This window comes from Meriones unguiculatus, chromosome 17 (genome assembly GCF_030254825.1).
Source record: "Meriones unguiculatus strain TT.TT164.6M chromosome 17, Bangor_MerUng_6.1, whole genome shotgun sequence".
Classification (NCBI taxonomy): Eukaryota; Metazoa; Chordata; class Mammalia; order Rodentia; family Muridae; genus Meriones; species Meriones unguiculatus.
The window spans coordinates 58,683,892-58,700,134 of NC_083364.1; the positions used below are offsets into that span (position 1 = coordinate 58,683,892).

At 40.7% G+C, this 16,243-nt stretch overlaps 1 protein-coding gene across 12 annotated transcripts in view; it reads left to right on the forward strand.

Moving 5' to 3' along the window:
* The window catches only part of Abi3bp (ABI family member 3 binding protein), a 210,431-nt gene that overhangs the window by 44,516 nt on the left and 149,672 nt on the right, over positions 1–16,243 (forward strand). For all 12 annotated transcript variants that reach the window (XM_021634091.2, XM_060370558.1, XM_060370560.1 and 9 more), the window contains exon 2: positions 10,985–11,164. In XM_021634091.2, coding sequence (XP_021489766.1) covers positions 10,985–11,164 — 180 coding nt within the window. The remainder of the gene's footprint in view (positions 1–10,984; positions 11,165–16,243) is intronic.

Below are 16,243 nucleotides of genomic sequence, written 5' to 3' on the forward strand. Positions count from 1 at the left end.
TTTTTGGACTGTTTTTCAAAATGTCCCATATTGTAAACAAATGGAATACGTTATACTATATGTTAAAATAGTTATTGAAATTAACATAAGTCAAAAGAAAGAGGAGCCTAGTCTTTGTTTTATGCTTCTGTAACCGGATACCACAGATAAAATAAAGTTTATCCCAGAGTCCTTTCTGTTTTTTAACATCTGTGAGATGGGACTTCTTTATTGTAGAGTTAATGGACAATGGACTTTCTTAAAACCCCCTTAAGTCTCAGGGCCCATTATACCTTTAATTGCTTATGCCCTTGTGACAGTTTAGCCACATCCATCGGCCCATGGAAAACATTTTAATACTGTGAAATGTCAAAATATACTTCTCAACACTAGATATTTATGAACTAAGTAAACTGTAAACAGTTCATGAAGATATGCATGGATGGCTGAAACCAGTAATGGCACAGGAACCCATTCACTCTTGCTCCATCTCATGTTTTTATTTGACACTTAAAAAATGCGATCAGAATTATTTAAGGCAGATTTGTGATTGGTTGATTTTTTTTTTTTTCACGAATGATGGCAATGTTTCATTGTTATTGAGGATTTCCCTTTACTCCCTAGAGCAGGGTTTTCACAGTGGTGATGCTGTGTTTTGTACATGAAGGGTTTCTTGTATTATTAGCGGTGTGTTCCCAGATGACACTGATTCTCTACTTAGAGACTGCATTTTCAGCACAAGCGTGGAACACATCCTACCTTCCAAGAGGAGAAGCCACAGCCAGCTTTTATACTTAAGCAGCAACAGAAAGCAAACAAATCTTTCACATAGGTTTCCATGAAAACCAACCAAAAGGAAGAAAAATGAGTTTTGTTCATTTCCATAGTGTATTGATGTCTTTAAACAAACTTACTAACTAATTAATTATAAAACAACAAAAACATGTAATTATTTTTAAAATAATTACAAAGAATTGACCAGTTTTTTAAATGGTACAAAAGTATCACAAAAGTGGCTTCAACACCTCTGTATTCCTCTTTGTTTTTCACCTGCATTTGCCATGTCATGGATTAAGAATTTTGGGACTTGCTTATTGAAGGGACGTTTTCTTTGTGTACCTTTTCTTTTTCCTGAAATTTTTTTGTTTTTTCTTTTTAATTTTATTTGTATATTTATTTATGACAATTTATTCACTTTGTATGCCACTGCAGCCCCCTCCCTTGTCTCCTCCCAGTCCCAGCCACACTATCTCTTTTTCTACTATGCCCCTTCCCCAGTCTGCTGATGGGGGAGGACCTCCTTCCTTTTCCTCTGACCCTAGCCTATCAGGTCTCATCAGAACTGGCTGCATTGTCTTCCTCTGTGGCCTGGTTAGGCTGCTCCTCCATCAGGGGGAGGTGATCAAAGAGCCTGCCACTGAGTTCATGTCAGAGACAGCCCATGTTCCCCTTATTAGGGAACCCACTTGGAAACTGAATTTTAAAAGTTCTTCTGCTGTGGCTATACTTGTATTGACTCTATTAGTCATGGCAGACTCAAATAATCTACCTAGATGTCAGCACAATATTCTGGAATCCAGTCATTGCAGCCAAAGAAGTCATTAATATCAGGAACCTTGGTTAGAGAACAGGGTAAATTGAAAATTTGATCAGCGAATCTGCATATGCTAAAGACCCCTTTAACAGAATATTGGAAGCCGGGCGAGCAGCAATAAACAGAAATGTAGCAGCTTCCAGTTCATGGGTGTCAAAGGTCACCCTCAAGGCACTGCTGTGTAGACCTCCCTTTTTGCTGCCCCATCACCCCAGAGATGGCCAGAGGACACCAGGGTGAGTGGGTGACAGCAGAGCTCATCTTTTGATAGTGGCATTGTAGTCTCAGAGGAGCTAATCTCCTGCTGGGTCCCACACCCTGCCGTGCTTTCAGTGGGGTCTAGGTTCCTGCATGTGTTTCAAGGCAGAACAAAATTGGTCAAACCACAGCCTTCTTCAAGACAAATGTAAACTATGTGTGGATCTCTTTTAATTAAAAACTGCCCTCCTGGCTTTGCAGCCAGTCCTGAAGATACCTGATAAAACAGGATCAGATGAATGGGGAGGAGGTCCCCCCCATCAGTGGACTTGGAAAGGGGCACGGTGGAGATGAGGGAGGGAGGGAGGAAGGGACTGGGAGGGAATGAGGGATCGGGACACGGCTGGGATACAGAGTTAATAAAATGTAACTGATAAAAAAAAAATAAAAAAAAAACATAGTAAAAAAAAAAAAAAAAAAAAAACTGCCCTCCTAGACTTGCAGCATATACATGGCTGTTAGTCATACGTACTTGTCATTCCAACTGTCTTCCTTGCCCCTCCTCTCCAAACTATCATCCAGACTAGACAGCAGTGTTGGTGGGGTCAGATCACAGGCTTGTGTGCAGGTGAGAGGGTGTGACTCTCAGAATAGGAGGCCACCGTAAGACTGATAGGCTGTTGATGTGGGAAATCATCTACCACCAGTAATTTTCCTTCCTGGCTCTCAGCTGGGTTATAGTGTAGGCCATGAAGTTACTTCTCCCTCGGTAAAACTATTAGCGTTGTCAAGTGGCACTGAGATGTCAGCACTGGCAGGTTCGGGCTGTCACTCTTTCTTCTAGAGTCACCAGATGGTGGACGGAGCAGACAGGACACGGGGATTCTGACCTAGGTGGAAACTGTGGCTGTTTTAGCTGAAGTGGGGCCCGTTTCCACCACAGCTGGGCAAACACAGAGTGAACCATTAAGAGGAAAACATTTTCCCCTTCGGACGTTAGATTTGCTGAATTCAAACATTATAAATTTAATGGCAAACATCTTTTGGATATTTGGTGTACTTAATGTCCTTGTAAATAACAAGCTGGCTCCTCAGAGTCATGCCCTGTGGGAATCGTTCAGGGGTATCTGCGAGCAGAGCTCTCCAGGTGGACAAGGGTGTGTTTCCTGAATTCCGAGAGAGAGAGTTCACGTTGCCAGCCCACCATATGCTCTCCTAAAGGAGGAGTGTGCTATTTCATCCCAGAATGGGGACCACGAGAAACTGTAGCTCATGATGCTTATAAACAGATCATCATGGATGAGTGAATTCAAATTCTGAGTTTATTTAAAGATCTAGTTCTCTGGCGTTGAGGTTGTTCATGCGGCTAGGGGGACTTCCATCACAATTTTTTTCTCTCTCCTATTTTTACAGTGTCATTTTTCTTTAACATTCTTTCTTCACATGTTCATTGTAGTCAGTATTTTAATTTGCTTTCAGATTCGTTTTTGTAGGTCACATGTAAGGACTTTGTGACCGTCTCTGGCACCATGTGCTGCTGTTATATTATCTCCTGAACATCATGAACTCTTTAACGTCACCGTCCTTGTTTAGATCTCTGCTTCAACATGTGTTTTGTATATATGGTGAAAGAGCTTCATTTGTAAGTTAGGGTTCAGGCTGTCCGAAGTGTTTGTCCTCATCTACTCTACTCCAGGCACCCTTCCATCAGAATCCTTCAACTTACAAACTAGAAAGAATTTTCCTGACAACAGTTCTGGGAATGTTTATAATGGCAGTTTTGTGTACACACACACACACACACACACACACACACTATAGAGATAATCTAATTCTGTCCACCCACCTGCATTGTTCTCATTCTGGTTCAGCCTTCTGCCATGGCAGAAGAGACCCTGGTTTCCACCAGGGAGCTGGAGAGATGGTATAGTGGCTAAGAACACTTGCTACTCTTCCAGGGACCTCAGTTCGATTCTCAGCATACACAGGGTGGCTCACAACAATCCTTTAACTCCAGTTTCAGGAGATCTGGCATCCTCTTCTGTCTCTGTGGGTGCCAGGCATGCGCATACATACATGTAGGCACAACACTCATATGTGTTAAAAAAACATAAACTTTCTAAACACTCATATGTGTTAAAAAAACATAAACTTTCTAAAACATTTCCCACTAGTATCCTTGGTTTTTACGTTCTTGTTATTGGCAAGAAAATCTGCCATCTACTATACAGAAGCAGAAACAAGTGAGTAATTGTTCCTTGTCCTTTGCCCTGGTCACTCTGTGAATATTGCAGAAAAATTACTAAAATTTTAATGCACTTCTTCAACTTATAAAACCAGAACAGGGAGAGACATTTGAGCACCAAGCCTTTGTCCCATGATCTGATTTTCACTCCCTAAAAAACAAAGCAAATGGTAGATTATTGCCAACACTTAAGACTTAAGTTATATTGCGTGCATGTGTGTGTGTGTGTGTGTGTGTGTGTGTGTGTATACTTTGAATGATAAATAATACTAGACACTATTAAAGCTAAGTCTGTCAGTACCGGCAAGATGCGTGGATGTGCTTCTGGTAGCAGCCTGTATAATGTGGGTACAGAGCTAAGTGGCATGGTGCCATGTCTTTGTATACATAGGGAATTTGTTCTGTTTTATTGCTGAACCATATCCCATTGTATGAATGAGCCATAGTTTGCTTATGGAGATTTCTGGGTTTGTTTCTAGTTTAATGTTGAATGTTCTCGTGCTATATTTTTGGTTTTCGAGACAGGGTTTCTCTGTGTATCCTTGGCTGTCCTTGTCTTGCTTTGTAGATCAGGCTGGCCTCAAATTCTCAGAGATCCACCTGTCTCTGCCTCCCCAAGTGCTGGGATTAAAGGCGTTCACCACCATGCCCAGCTTATACATCTTTTACACAGACATCTTTTCATCAATCCTATGTGCAACAGCTAGGGATGAAATTGCTGGGTTCTTTGGTAACTTTTCAACATTTCTCCAGATATGCATTTAATACTCATAATCAAAATGTGCAAGACATTTTAAATGTCCAAATTGTGCCTGGCATTTTAAATTTATTGTTATTTTAATTTTAGCCATTCCACATCACTGTGGTTTTAATTTTTATTTCCCTTAGATTAATGGTACTGACCAAGAATTGGTGAATTATGACTTGCACCTAGTAGGACAGTGCGCAGCTATGTCCACTTCCTTGTATGGTGTCTACAGCTTCTCCCTCCTTTCTCCCTCTGTGTTTGTGTGCATGTTTGTCTGTCTCTACGTGTCTGTGTATCTGCATTGTGGCATATGCATATGTGTGTGGTACATGCATGTGTGTGTGGGGATGCCCATATGTGTACACATGCCTAAGCATGCAGGAGCTAGAGGACGGTGCCTGGTGTCTGCCTCTATCATTTTCTGCCTCCTTCCCTAAAATCAGGGTTTCTTCCTGAATTTAGAGTTTGCTCGTTTTTGGCTAGGCTGTCTGGCCAGCAAATCCCAGTGATCTGCCTGTCTCAAGAATTTTATCATCTTCACCAGCATGATAGCAACAAGTTTCACTATATTATATAACACTTTGGAAAGTATAAGATGACTTTTTGAGAGATTAGGTGTGAAAAGAATTCTATTGAATATAGCGGTGATTTCTTTCTCTCGGGTCCATGACTCGATGACTGGAATGGTTTCCCCGCTTTTTCGTTTTGTCTTTACTGAAGTATGTATTTTGTAGGTGGTGTTGATGGTATTGTTTATGGTGGCGGTGGTTTGGGATTGTTGTTACTGTTTGTTTTGGTGCTGCTTGAACTTTGTCACCCACTCTGTGACTGAGCTTTATCCCTGGCCAGGCTGTTTCTTTGCAGAACTAGAACTGTCCATAGACTCCAGCAGCTGGGCAGCTTCCCTCTTTTGGTTGGTCTGGTGACCCAGAGTTCTTTGGGCTGACTGTGCCATTTCCTCCTTTTGTGTGTCAGTGTATCTGTATGTGTGTATCAGGTTTGCAAACTCACCCCATGATTTAAATTTTAGAATTTAAAAGATGAGTTAATTCTAATTTTGTTTTGCAAGACACTTTATTTATTTGTTTTTAGAATTTCACAATACTTTGAAATTCTTTAGAGATACTGTAGGGTGTTGCAGACAGAGGATGAAGAGGTAGTGTCATGGATTGAAGAATGTACTATGCCAAATATGCAGCTTTCCCCTAGGCAGGCTATTATTGCTTTCCTAAACATGTATTTTTTAAATTTTCTTTCTCATGCAATAAAATGTTTTTCCTGTAGTCTTTTTTTCCTCTGTACTCCTGAATATTTTTGAGCAACATATTTGTTGTTTATTTATGTGTTATTTTGGTTAAGGTCATATTGTAGTGTGCTATTTTCTATTATATCTACTTTACTTGCCAGGAGTGTAACTATGACTAAATGCTGAAAGACAACTTCTATCACATGAATTGAACCCCAAACCATCAGACATGTCCAACTAGTGGCCCTCTGGCCACAGGTGGCCAATGATAGCTATGAATGCAGACCAACTCAAAATCATAAACTCACCAGAAGAAACCATTATACATTTTTTTTATAACTTGGCACAGTTTTTGAGTATAGACTTTGTAGTGACACTTTGTAAGTGTCAAAATGTGGAATATTCATGATGGAATCAAATTATAATAGCTCATAATAAAGATAATTTATCATTAAAGATTAAAGTTAGTGTGATACACAGAGATATGGGGCCCCAAATATTAGAGCATTGTCCAGAGTATAAACTATCATTGAATTATCAATGTAAACCATAATTTGGAGGAAATTTTGACAAATCTATTTTGAGTAAAGGGGAAAGGGCTGTTTAACCTTTTTGCCAGACACTGAGGATCAGTGAAGTAACTGGGCCAGTAAAGGATGTGGAGAAGGTCAAATGTGAAAGGTGGAAGGATTCCGTAGTGGTCATGAGTGCACTATGAGCAAAGGGGCAGAGTGTGGACAAACCACATATTCTAGCATATGGGGAGACTAACCTGGTCACAATAAAGTGTGGGGCATTGAAAAGCAGTAGCAGAAGTAACATAGTACCATAACACCGGAGTCCGAATCTTGGTTCTAAGCCAGCGCTTCTTAACCTTTCTAATGCTGTGACCCTCCAATACAGTTCATGTTGTATCATGTTGTGTGACCCTAAACCATAAAATTATTTATGTTGCTACTTCAGTAATTTTGCTACTATTATGAATTGTAATGTAAATATCTGATAGGCAAGATGTTTGATATGTAACCCCTATTGGGGTCGCAACCCACAAGTTGAGAACCTCCGCTCTAAAGGCATGAAGAACAGAAAGAGTGATCTCAAAATATTACATTTGTGACATTCTATTGCAGTGGTATTTTTTGGCATATGTTACAGGACATCTATAGATATTTCACTCAGCAGAGTAGTAGGAACTAGATCTTGGAGAACACGGTCTAGCTAAATGTCAGTTCATTTGAAAAATTCTATAATGTTGGTGTATTTCTTGGCATAAACTTCTAGCAAAGGGGAGAAAGGCTGGGGTTCTCTTCCAGAGGATTGACTACTTCCATTTTGGTTGGCTGGTAGGTGTATTTATGAGTTCCCTTTCTTCTGTTTGGTATAATATGCCTTTTACGTTCTGAGGGAAAACATAACTATGATTACATCTGGCAGAGTCCATGAGAAAAAAATCTAGCATAACGCTGAGGCGACACTCTGTGTTCTCAGTCAAGTGTGAGTCTGCCTTAATCGCATAAAGTTTTTTTTTAATGTCTTTTCAACAGAGTACTGCAAACAGCCTGCTGTGTTTCAGCTTATTATGAGAACTGACAACCTCTTAAAACAGAAGAATGAGTTCTTGACTTACATTACGCCATTCCACTGAGGAAAAAAAAAGGACTAATGCTGGAGCCAATGTAGGCACACTGATTAAAAATGGAAAAAGTGAATTGGACAAAAAAAATCTAGTTTTTGTTTTTCTAAACTATACATCATTTAGTTAAAACCTGATGAAATTAAGACAAATCAAAGCCTTCAACTTGAGGTCTGTGGCTTGACCACTTTTAACTCCATTGAGGAATGGTAGTGGCCTCAAAGAGAATGAGGTCAGGCTAATCTAGGCCAAAAGAACCTTGAGACTTAGTTTTAACCCTACAATAAACATACAAAGTGATAAACAACATGGGTGCTTTCAGTTGCTGCTGCTTCATTTCGAAGAACTAAATTATTTTATAGATCCCATTTGCCTGCAAATTTCATGATTTACTTGTTTTTAATTGCTGAGAAGTATTCCATTGTCTAAATGGACCACAATTTCTATATCCATTCCTCCGTCGATGGACATCTGAGTTGTTTCCAGGTTCTGGCTATTAGGAATAAAGCTGCTACAAACATGGTTGAGCAAATGCCCTTATTGTGTACTTGAGCATCTTTTGGATATATGCCTAGGAGTGGTATAGCTGAATCTTAAGGAAGCACTATTCCTAGTTGTCTGAGAAGGTGCCAGATTGATTTCCAAAGGGGTTGTACAAGTTTACATTCCCACCAGCAATGGAGGAGGGTTCCTCTTTTCTCTACAACCTCTCCAGCATGTGTTGTCACTTGAATTTTTGATCTTAGCCATTCTGATGGGTGTAAGGTGAAATCTCAGGGTCGTTTTGATTTGCATCTCTCTGATGGCTAAGGATGTTGAACATCTCTTTAAGTGTTTCTATGCCATTCTATATTCCTCTACAGGGAATTTTCTGTTTAGCTCCACAACCCCATTTTTTAATTGGATTGCTTGATTTATTGCTTTTTAACTTCTTTATGGGATCTAGAAAATATCATCCTGAGTGAGGTATCCCAGAAGCAGAAAGACACACATGGTATATACTCACTTATAAGTGGGTACTAGACCTATAAGATAGGATAAACCTACTAAAATGTGTACACCTAAAGAAGATTAAACAAGAAAGAGGACCCCAGGTGAGATGGTCAATCCTCACTTAGAAAGACAAATGGGATGGACATTGGAAGTAGGAGAAAACAAGTAGCAGGACAGGAGCCTACCACAGAGGGTCTCTGAAAGACTCTACCTAGCAGTGTATCAAAGCAGATGCTGAGACTCATAACCAAACCTTGGGCAGAGTGCAGGGAATCCTATGAAAGAAGGGGGAGTTAGTATGACCTGGAGAGGACAGGACCTCCACAAGGACGTAATATATCTGGGCACAGGGGTCTTTTATGAGACTGTATTTCCAACCAAGGACCATGTATGGATATAACCTAGAACCCCTGCTCGGATGTAGCTCATGGCAGCTCAGACCCCAAGTGGATACCCTAGTAAGGGGAACAGGGACTATTTCTGACATGAACTCAATGGGTGGCTCTTTGACCTTCCCCCAAGGGAGGAGCAGCCTTGCTAGGGCACAGAGATGGACATTGCATCCAGGCCTGAAGATACCTGATAAACTAGGGTAAGATGGAAGGGGAGGAGGACCTCCCCTATCTGTGGACTTGGAAAGGGGCAGGGAGGAGATGAGGGAGGGTAGGATTGGGAGGGAATGAGGGAGTGGGCTACAGCTGGGATACAAAATTAATAAACTGTAACTAATATTTAAAAAATAAAAAATAGTAATGCAAAGAAAAGAGAACTAAAGTAGATAAACTGTGAGTTCATTTTTTTTTTTTTAATTTTCAATAAGTTACTCAGTGGCTTTGGTTTTCAAATTTCCACAGATGCAAAAATGAGAATGTTCTTAAAATCATTTAGTTTGGGGAAGTGCAAAGTAATATACACATGCATAGGATTTATCCTCCTGGCTGCTGAAGTAGACATGAGTCCAGTAGCATGACTTTCCAGAAGGGAATACTTCTCTTCTTTCAAAGGCTTCATGCAACCCTTTCACGTACCTGTTGGTTAGCATCTTGTCACTGTGACAAGTACCCAAAAGAAATATTTAAAAAGGAAGGAAGATTTACTTTGGCCCGTGCTTTGGAAGGTTTCAGTGCCATGTCAGCTGCTCTAGGTGCCTCAAGTTTGTGGTGGGGTAGGATACTGTAGTGGAAGGGCATTGTAGAGGCAAGTCATTCACCAAGAAAGAGCAAGACAGGGTGGGGTGTCCCTAGTGACCTTTTCCACCATGAAGGTCTCATATTCTGGTTTATACCACTTCCTAGTAATGTCACACTACTATATATCCTTCAAAGGATTCATCTACAGATGAAGTCAAAGTTCTCATGAGCTACCCTCAGAGACTAGATCTGCTAGCCTGTGACCAAACATCAAACACACAAGGTCTCTGCAGAACATTTCACACACAAAGCATAGCAGTCCTACACTGATCAACATGGCTCAGAATCATTGGAGCAGAAGTACAATAAAGTCTTCAGTATGACTATTGTAAAGAGCTCATGATTATTGCAAGGGGCAATAGTCTGTACTACACTGTATTTTATATAACCTCATGAATGAGGCCTCAACCAGCAAGCACCATTTAAGTAGTCATGAATCCTCAATGAAACAAATACACAGTGGACTGAAGAACTCGTGGTGGGCTGGTTCTGTGGCTAAGAGGACTTAGAGCTTTCATAGCGAACCAGGGTTTATGTCTCAGCACTCACAGGTTATCTCACAACCACATGTAACTTCAGTTCTAGGAGAGCTGACACCCTATTTTGGATTTCATGGGCTCCTACATGAAACGGTACCCATCTCACCACCTCAGCAAGCCCTTCCTTCCTCTATTCCCAGCTCTATTAGTGATCAGTGATCAAAATGTGTGGGTAAGGGTCTGGAGAGCACCCCCAGGATGCATTTTAAGGTACAATGATTAAAATTTACCAGTAAGAAACTTCAGCTCCTTGCACCATATCTTAGTAATGTATATAAAGTGAAGATTCTGTTTCATTTTGGATAGAAAAATGACCCTTAAAAAACAAAAAACAACCCTTTACTTACGCCTTCAGTAACAGACTACCTAGAATTAGACCCCTCAATATTTTCCTTTTTCATTTTAGTCTACTTTATACACTATTAAGTACATTTTCTTTGATTTTAATGTACTCAATGATTTGGTCAGCTGAGCGTCCATGCTATGATCCTAAGAAGCAAAAGAGATAGCATTTGTTCTAAGAATAACGCCTCCAGGAGGCAAGGTTTGCTGAGGGGTGGTGGCTGCAGGATGAAAAAGAGGTGGCATGTCAGACACTCACCTACGTTTCTATGATCAGGTAAAAGGCCAGGCCTGAAAGTGCACATCAACACCACCAGCGACTCCATCCTCCTGAAGTTCCTGCGTCCAAATCCAAACACCAAGCTGGAAGGCTTTCTCCTGGGATATGGCAGCAATGTGTCTCCAAACCAGTTCTTCCCTCTTCCCACAGAAGGAAAATTCACAGAGGCTGTAGTCGGTAAGATGTTTGGGGACCAAACTCAGGGAGTAGGGTGGGTGGCAAGAGGTAACTACTGTGACAAGATGCCCAAATGTGGAAAATGAGGAACATCTCTTCGATATCCTTGGCTGAGCCCAATGTGGCAATACAAACCACCTTTGAAACTTGTGCAACCCAGAGAACAGTTCTTGATGGGGAAGCGTTTTATTGCATGAAGGAATGATTGTCTTAACTGCGGTTGAACCTGTACTCCCTTCCCACCTCACTGAATACAGAGGGGAAAAATAGCTGAGATGCTGGGTTTAGCGTTTATGTTGTTGTTTACAGGGACTTATGTGGTAGAAGATGATAGCTATGGAGTTTGGATTATCTTTACCTAAGATGTTGTCCTTGGAAAGAAAGGAAAACATGTTACAATTTAAATTTTCAGTTATCTCAGACAAGGAGATTAAAGGTCAATATGGGTTATAGGATGATGCACTTTTTTGAAAATATTCGAATGATATAAAATTAGAGTTTCAGGATGTGAGCCATCCTGTTGCTTTCTCTGTGGAAAGAAAAATGTAAATAAAATCCTTTTAAAGATTAAATGCTTTGAAAAGGATGATTCATTGTGAGAAATTTGAAAGACTAGGATGAGATTTGCGTTCTTTTCTCCCTGCTAAGAGGTTGCTTAAGAGGCTGTCTCTGAACTTTTTGGAGTTTAATTCCGCATGTTAAGCACATTGTATAGGCTCTTGTGTTTGTGCACGTGTAGTGAGAGTGCCAAGATGGACTGATTCTGTCCTTTAGCCTGTTGCTTCTCCTAGAGTGGTCTCTGCTGCTCCTAATGCCAGTTGGGAGATAACATTATTAATTAGTGAGTAACTAAAGATAATGTCGTTAATTAGTGAATAAACTGCTTTAACGCAAGAAAACCACTTTTTAAATTTAAATTTAAATTCTTTTACAATTTATTTATCTTATATCCCGATTATATCTGCGCCCGTCATTTCTTCCTGGTCCCACCCTCCCTCTCTTTTCCCCTGTCCCTTTCCCCTAGTCCACTGAAAAGGGGCGTTCTCCTCCCCTGCCATCTGATCCTAGCTTATCAGGTCTCATCAGGACTGGCTGCATCCTCTTCCTCTGTGGCCTGGCAAGGCTCGGGGAAGACTAATTGCCCTTCCCTGCTCTTAGCCTTTGCTAGTTGCCTATCGTTCTTTGGTAAGGGGTGGGACACTGTGAAATTTCCCATTTCTGCATCAGAACATCTATTGGTCGTGTCCTTGTTTAGGCAGCCAGACTTTGGATCTGATATAGATCATGTAAAGGAGACAGGATGTCAGTAGAATTATCAGAACTGTTTACACAGCATTCAACCTTGGTATTAGCAAAGGTGCTCCCTAAGCAGGGGTGAGGATACCCAAATTCATGTCACTTTATAGAATAACATCTTCTAGAGTTCTGAATGAAGGACAGACATTCCCTGGGCTGTGCCACTTAAAGCGTTCTCAGTGTATTTATTAGAGTTTCAATGTGTCAAAGGATGCGCTCCAGTCCTATAAAAATGGAGGCTAATAACACTATAAAGGGAAAAGAGCCCATGCTGTAACACAAGTGTATTAGCAGGGTGAGCTAGAGCTTTTAACCTGTCACTTCCACTCAAGGAAATCCTAAAGTATTCTGCCAGTCTAACCCAGGGGTAACTAAGGCTGCAGAGCCATTGATGTTCTTAGGAGATGCCCAACATCTTGCTGGCCTCACGACCCATTCAGGAGCAAAAAAGGTTAGGCTGAGCTCTATATGAAAGCTTAAAGAAACTCTAGGAGGGCTATTGAGGAGTATTACCCTCTAGATAAGCTGCATCAGCTGGCAAAGCTTCCTGATGGATATACTGTCGGATATGCCTAGCACATTCCACCTTCCCAGAGGACAGTCTCCAAGAATAAGGAAGAGAATACCTAGCTCCCAGAGATTTAACTGCAGACTGTGTGGTCTGATTTGCACTGAATGAACACCACCAAACATTTGTGGCATAGGATATAAAAAACTCAACGCTATTCAGGTTTCAAGAGGTTTGTTAATTAAACTCTGTTATGAGGCCAATCAGTACCTATAACATTCAGGGGAGTTCACAGACAAGTTGCTATTTGAGGATCCTTTGGGACAAAGATGCTGGAACTCCTAGGAGGCTATTCCATGAGGCATTCTCAAAACTCTTACTTGCCCCTTTGATCAATGTGTGTGTGTCTTTTTAATTAATCCTTTTCATTTCTTATATTCTATTAAAAGCAGAAAAAAATCGTTCTACATTTTTTCTTTTTTGTATTTTGTACTTTAAAATTTATTTAACAGAATTACATCATTTCCTCCCTCTTTTCCTTCCCTTTCTAGTTCCTTTCCCCTGAATCCCTCATATCATCGCACTCTCCAGTTGATAGCCTCTTTTGCCTTGATCATATTCATTACGTGTGTGTGTGTGTGTGTGTGTGTGTGTGTGTGTACAAATGTATATAAATAGAACCTGCTGACTTTGTTTTTGTTTTTTGAGTGTATATGGTTTCAAGGCTGACCATGCTGCATTGTACTTATTTTATTTTATTAGGTCTTGGAGTGTTTTTATGTGTTTTGATCATATTTACTCCCTCTTCAACCATTTCCAAATCCAACTCTTTTCCCTATCCATCCAACTTTATGTCTTTTTTTTTTTTTTTAATCTTTCAAGTCTAATTCTTGCTGTTCAAATATCCTTGGCTCTGTAGTCCTCCACTGGAGTCTGGTCAACTTGCTAGGAACAAGAACATAGTTTCTTGATTTTAACCCACTAAGACCCAGCTGGCCTTCTGACCCACAACTTTGAGCTGGGAAATTTAAAATGGTTTAACCCTCCAAGTTTGTGTTAACTTGTTACAGCAACACAAAGCTAATACATGGTGTCTAATGGATGAGGGACAATTAATACAAGCACAGTCAATCTGGTGGACTGAGCAGTCAATCTGATGGACTGAAAAAGATCACTTAACATAGATCATGAGTCTATTCTGAAGTGATAGAACAAAGTGATAGAACAGTCTCAGAGAAAATTGTCTCTTCTTCTCCCAGCAGCTAACAATTGCTAATATTTCCACAACTGGGAGCAGGAGTGTGTGCCTACTCTGTTCACGCTGTGATTCACTTAGGATTCACCTGAGCTTGCACAGGTTTTGTGTATGCTGTTGCACCTGCTGTGAGTTCCAATGTTCAGCTTCCCTCCTGTGTGTAAAAGACGGTGCCCCTTTGTACATAGTCCCACCTGTGGCTTTTACTCTTTCCAGTCCTTCTTTCGTCTCTTTTCTAAAGGTCAATTGTATTTTTAATTGCACACACACGAGCATACACATATGAGTGTGGATGTCTACAGAGGCCAGAAGAGAGTCTCAGATCTTGTGGAGCTGAAGTAACAGGCAGATGGGAGCCACCTAACCTGCTGGGAACTGAACTGAGCTCTCCCAGTCTTCTGCAAGAGAAGCTGGTGTTCTCAACTGCTGAGCCATCTCTCCAGCCCTCATTTGTCACATTTCTTTATATCTATGCGCTTTGCTGTTTGTTCTATCACTTCGGAATAGACTCATGATCTATGTTAAGTGATCTTTTTCAGTCCATCAGATTGACTGCTCAGTCCATCAGATTGACTGTGCTTGTATTAATTGTCCCTCTTCCATTAGACACCATGTATTAGCTTTGTGTTGCTGTAACAAGTTAACACAAACTTGGAGGGTTAAACCATTTTAAATTTCTCAGCTCAAAGTTGTGGGTCAGAAGGCCAGCTAGGTCTTAGTGGGTTAAAATCAAGGAACTATATTCTTGTCTAGCGGCTGAGAGGAGAGTGTGGTTTCTGGCCCTTTTTCAGATTCACGTTCCTTTCAGCTTCTGCATTCCTCTTCTGCATTAAAGTCGACAACAGTGGACCAAGCTGTCATAACACATAGAGTCGCCCCTTCCACTTAAGAAAAAGGGTGATTCTACTGAGCCCGTCTGTATAGTTAGCTGATTAACAATCTTAGTTCTCTCTGCAAAGTAAATTTCCTTTGTTGTGTAACCTCACACAGGTTCTGGGGCTTAGGATGGCAATCTTTGGAGCCCATTATCCTGTCACAAGCTTCTTTCTGTTGCCAGGTTCCTATACGTTCACTCTCTGTTCTGTTCATTAGCAGCAGGTCTATTTTTCACAGATATGCTGTGAGCAGGTGATGATTTCATGATAGTAAAGTGATGAGCTGAAATCCCTTGAGAGTAAAGGAGCAAGGGAATTTTATTTCTTCGTGCAAGAAAGCATCTTTTATAGCTCCTACTTGACCCTTTGTAATAGAATAGTAAGTTTCTTTTTCCAGTTCACTGGACTTTGGCCAAACATAATAAACTATTTTTATTTTCAAAACAAGTGCTATTATACCACATTGCCTGACTTATTTCAGTAGATGGCCAATGTGTTTAGTATCATATCTCACTTGTGACATGAGAAATTGTTTTTTTTCTTCACAAATATTCAAGTTAATATTTGGTTCTATATGGATTGCTACTCTTACTAATCACTGACAAAATTTTCTATATTTATTTTCATATCTTTAAAAAATATTTATTTATTCACTTTACATCCCAATTGAACCTCCTTCTTCTTCTCTTTTCAGCCCCACCCTCCTACCCTTTTTTCTCTTCCCCTCCTCCCCTTCTCCTTTGAAAAGGGGACCATCTCCCCCATACCAATCCACCCCAAAACATCAAGTCACATCAGGACTAAACACATTCTCTTCTACTGAGGCCAGACAAGGCAGACCAGTTAGGGGAAAGTGATCCTAAAGCAGGCAACAGAGTTCATGTCAGAGACAGCCCAAGCTCCACCTGCTAGGGGACTCACATGAAGACCAAGCTGTTCTTCAGTTCCATATGTGTCGGAGGTCCTAAGTCCAGTCCATGCATGGTCTTTAGTTGGTGCTTCAGTCTCTGTGAGGCCCCATAGTTCTTGGTTAGTTGACTCTGTTGGTCCTTTTGGGAAGTTCTTGTCCCCTTCAGGTTCCTCTATTCTTCCCTGCACTCTTGCACAAGACTCTCCGAGTTCCACCAAATGTTTGGCTGTGTCTC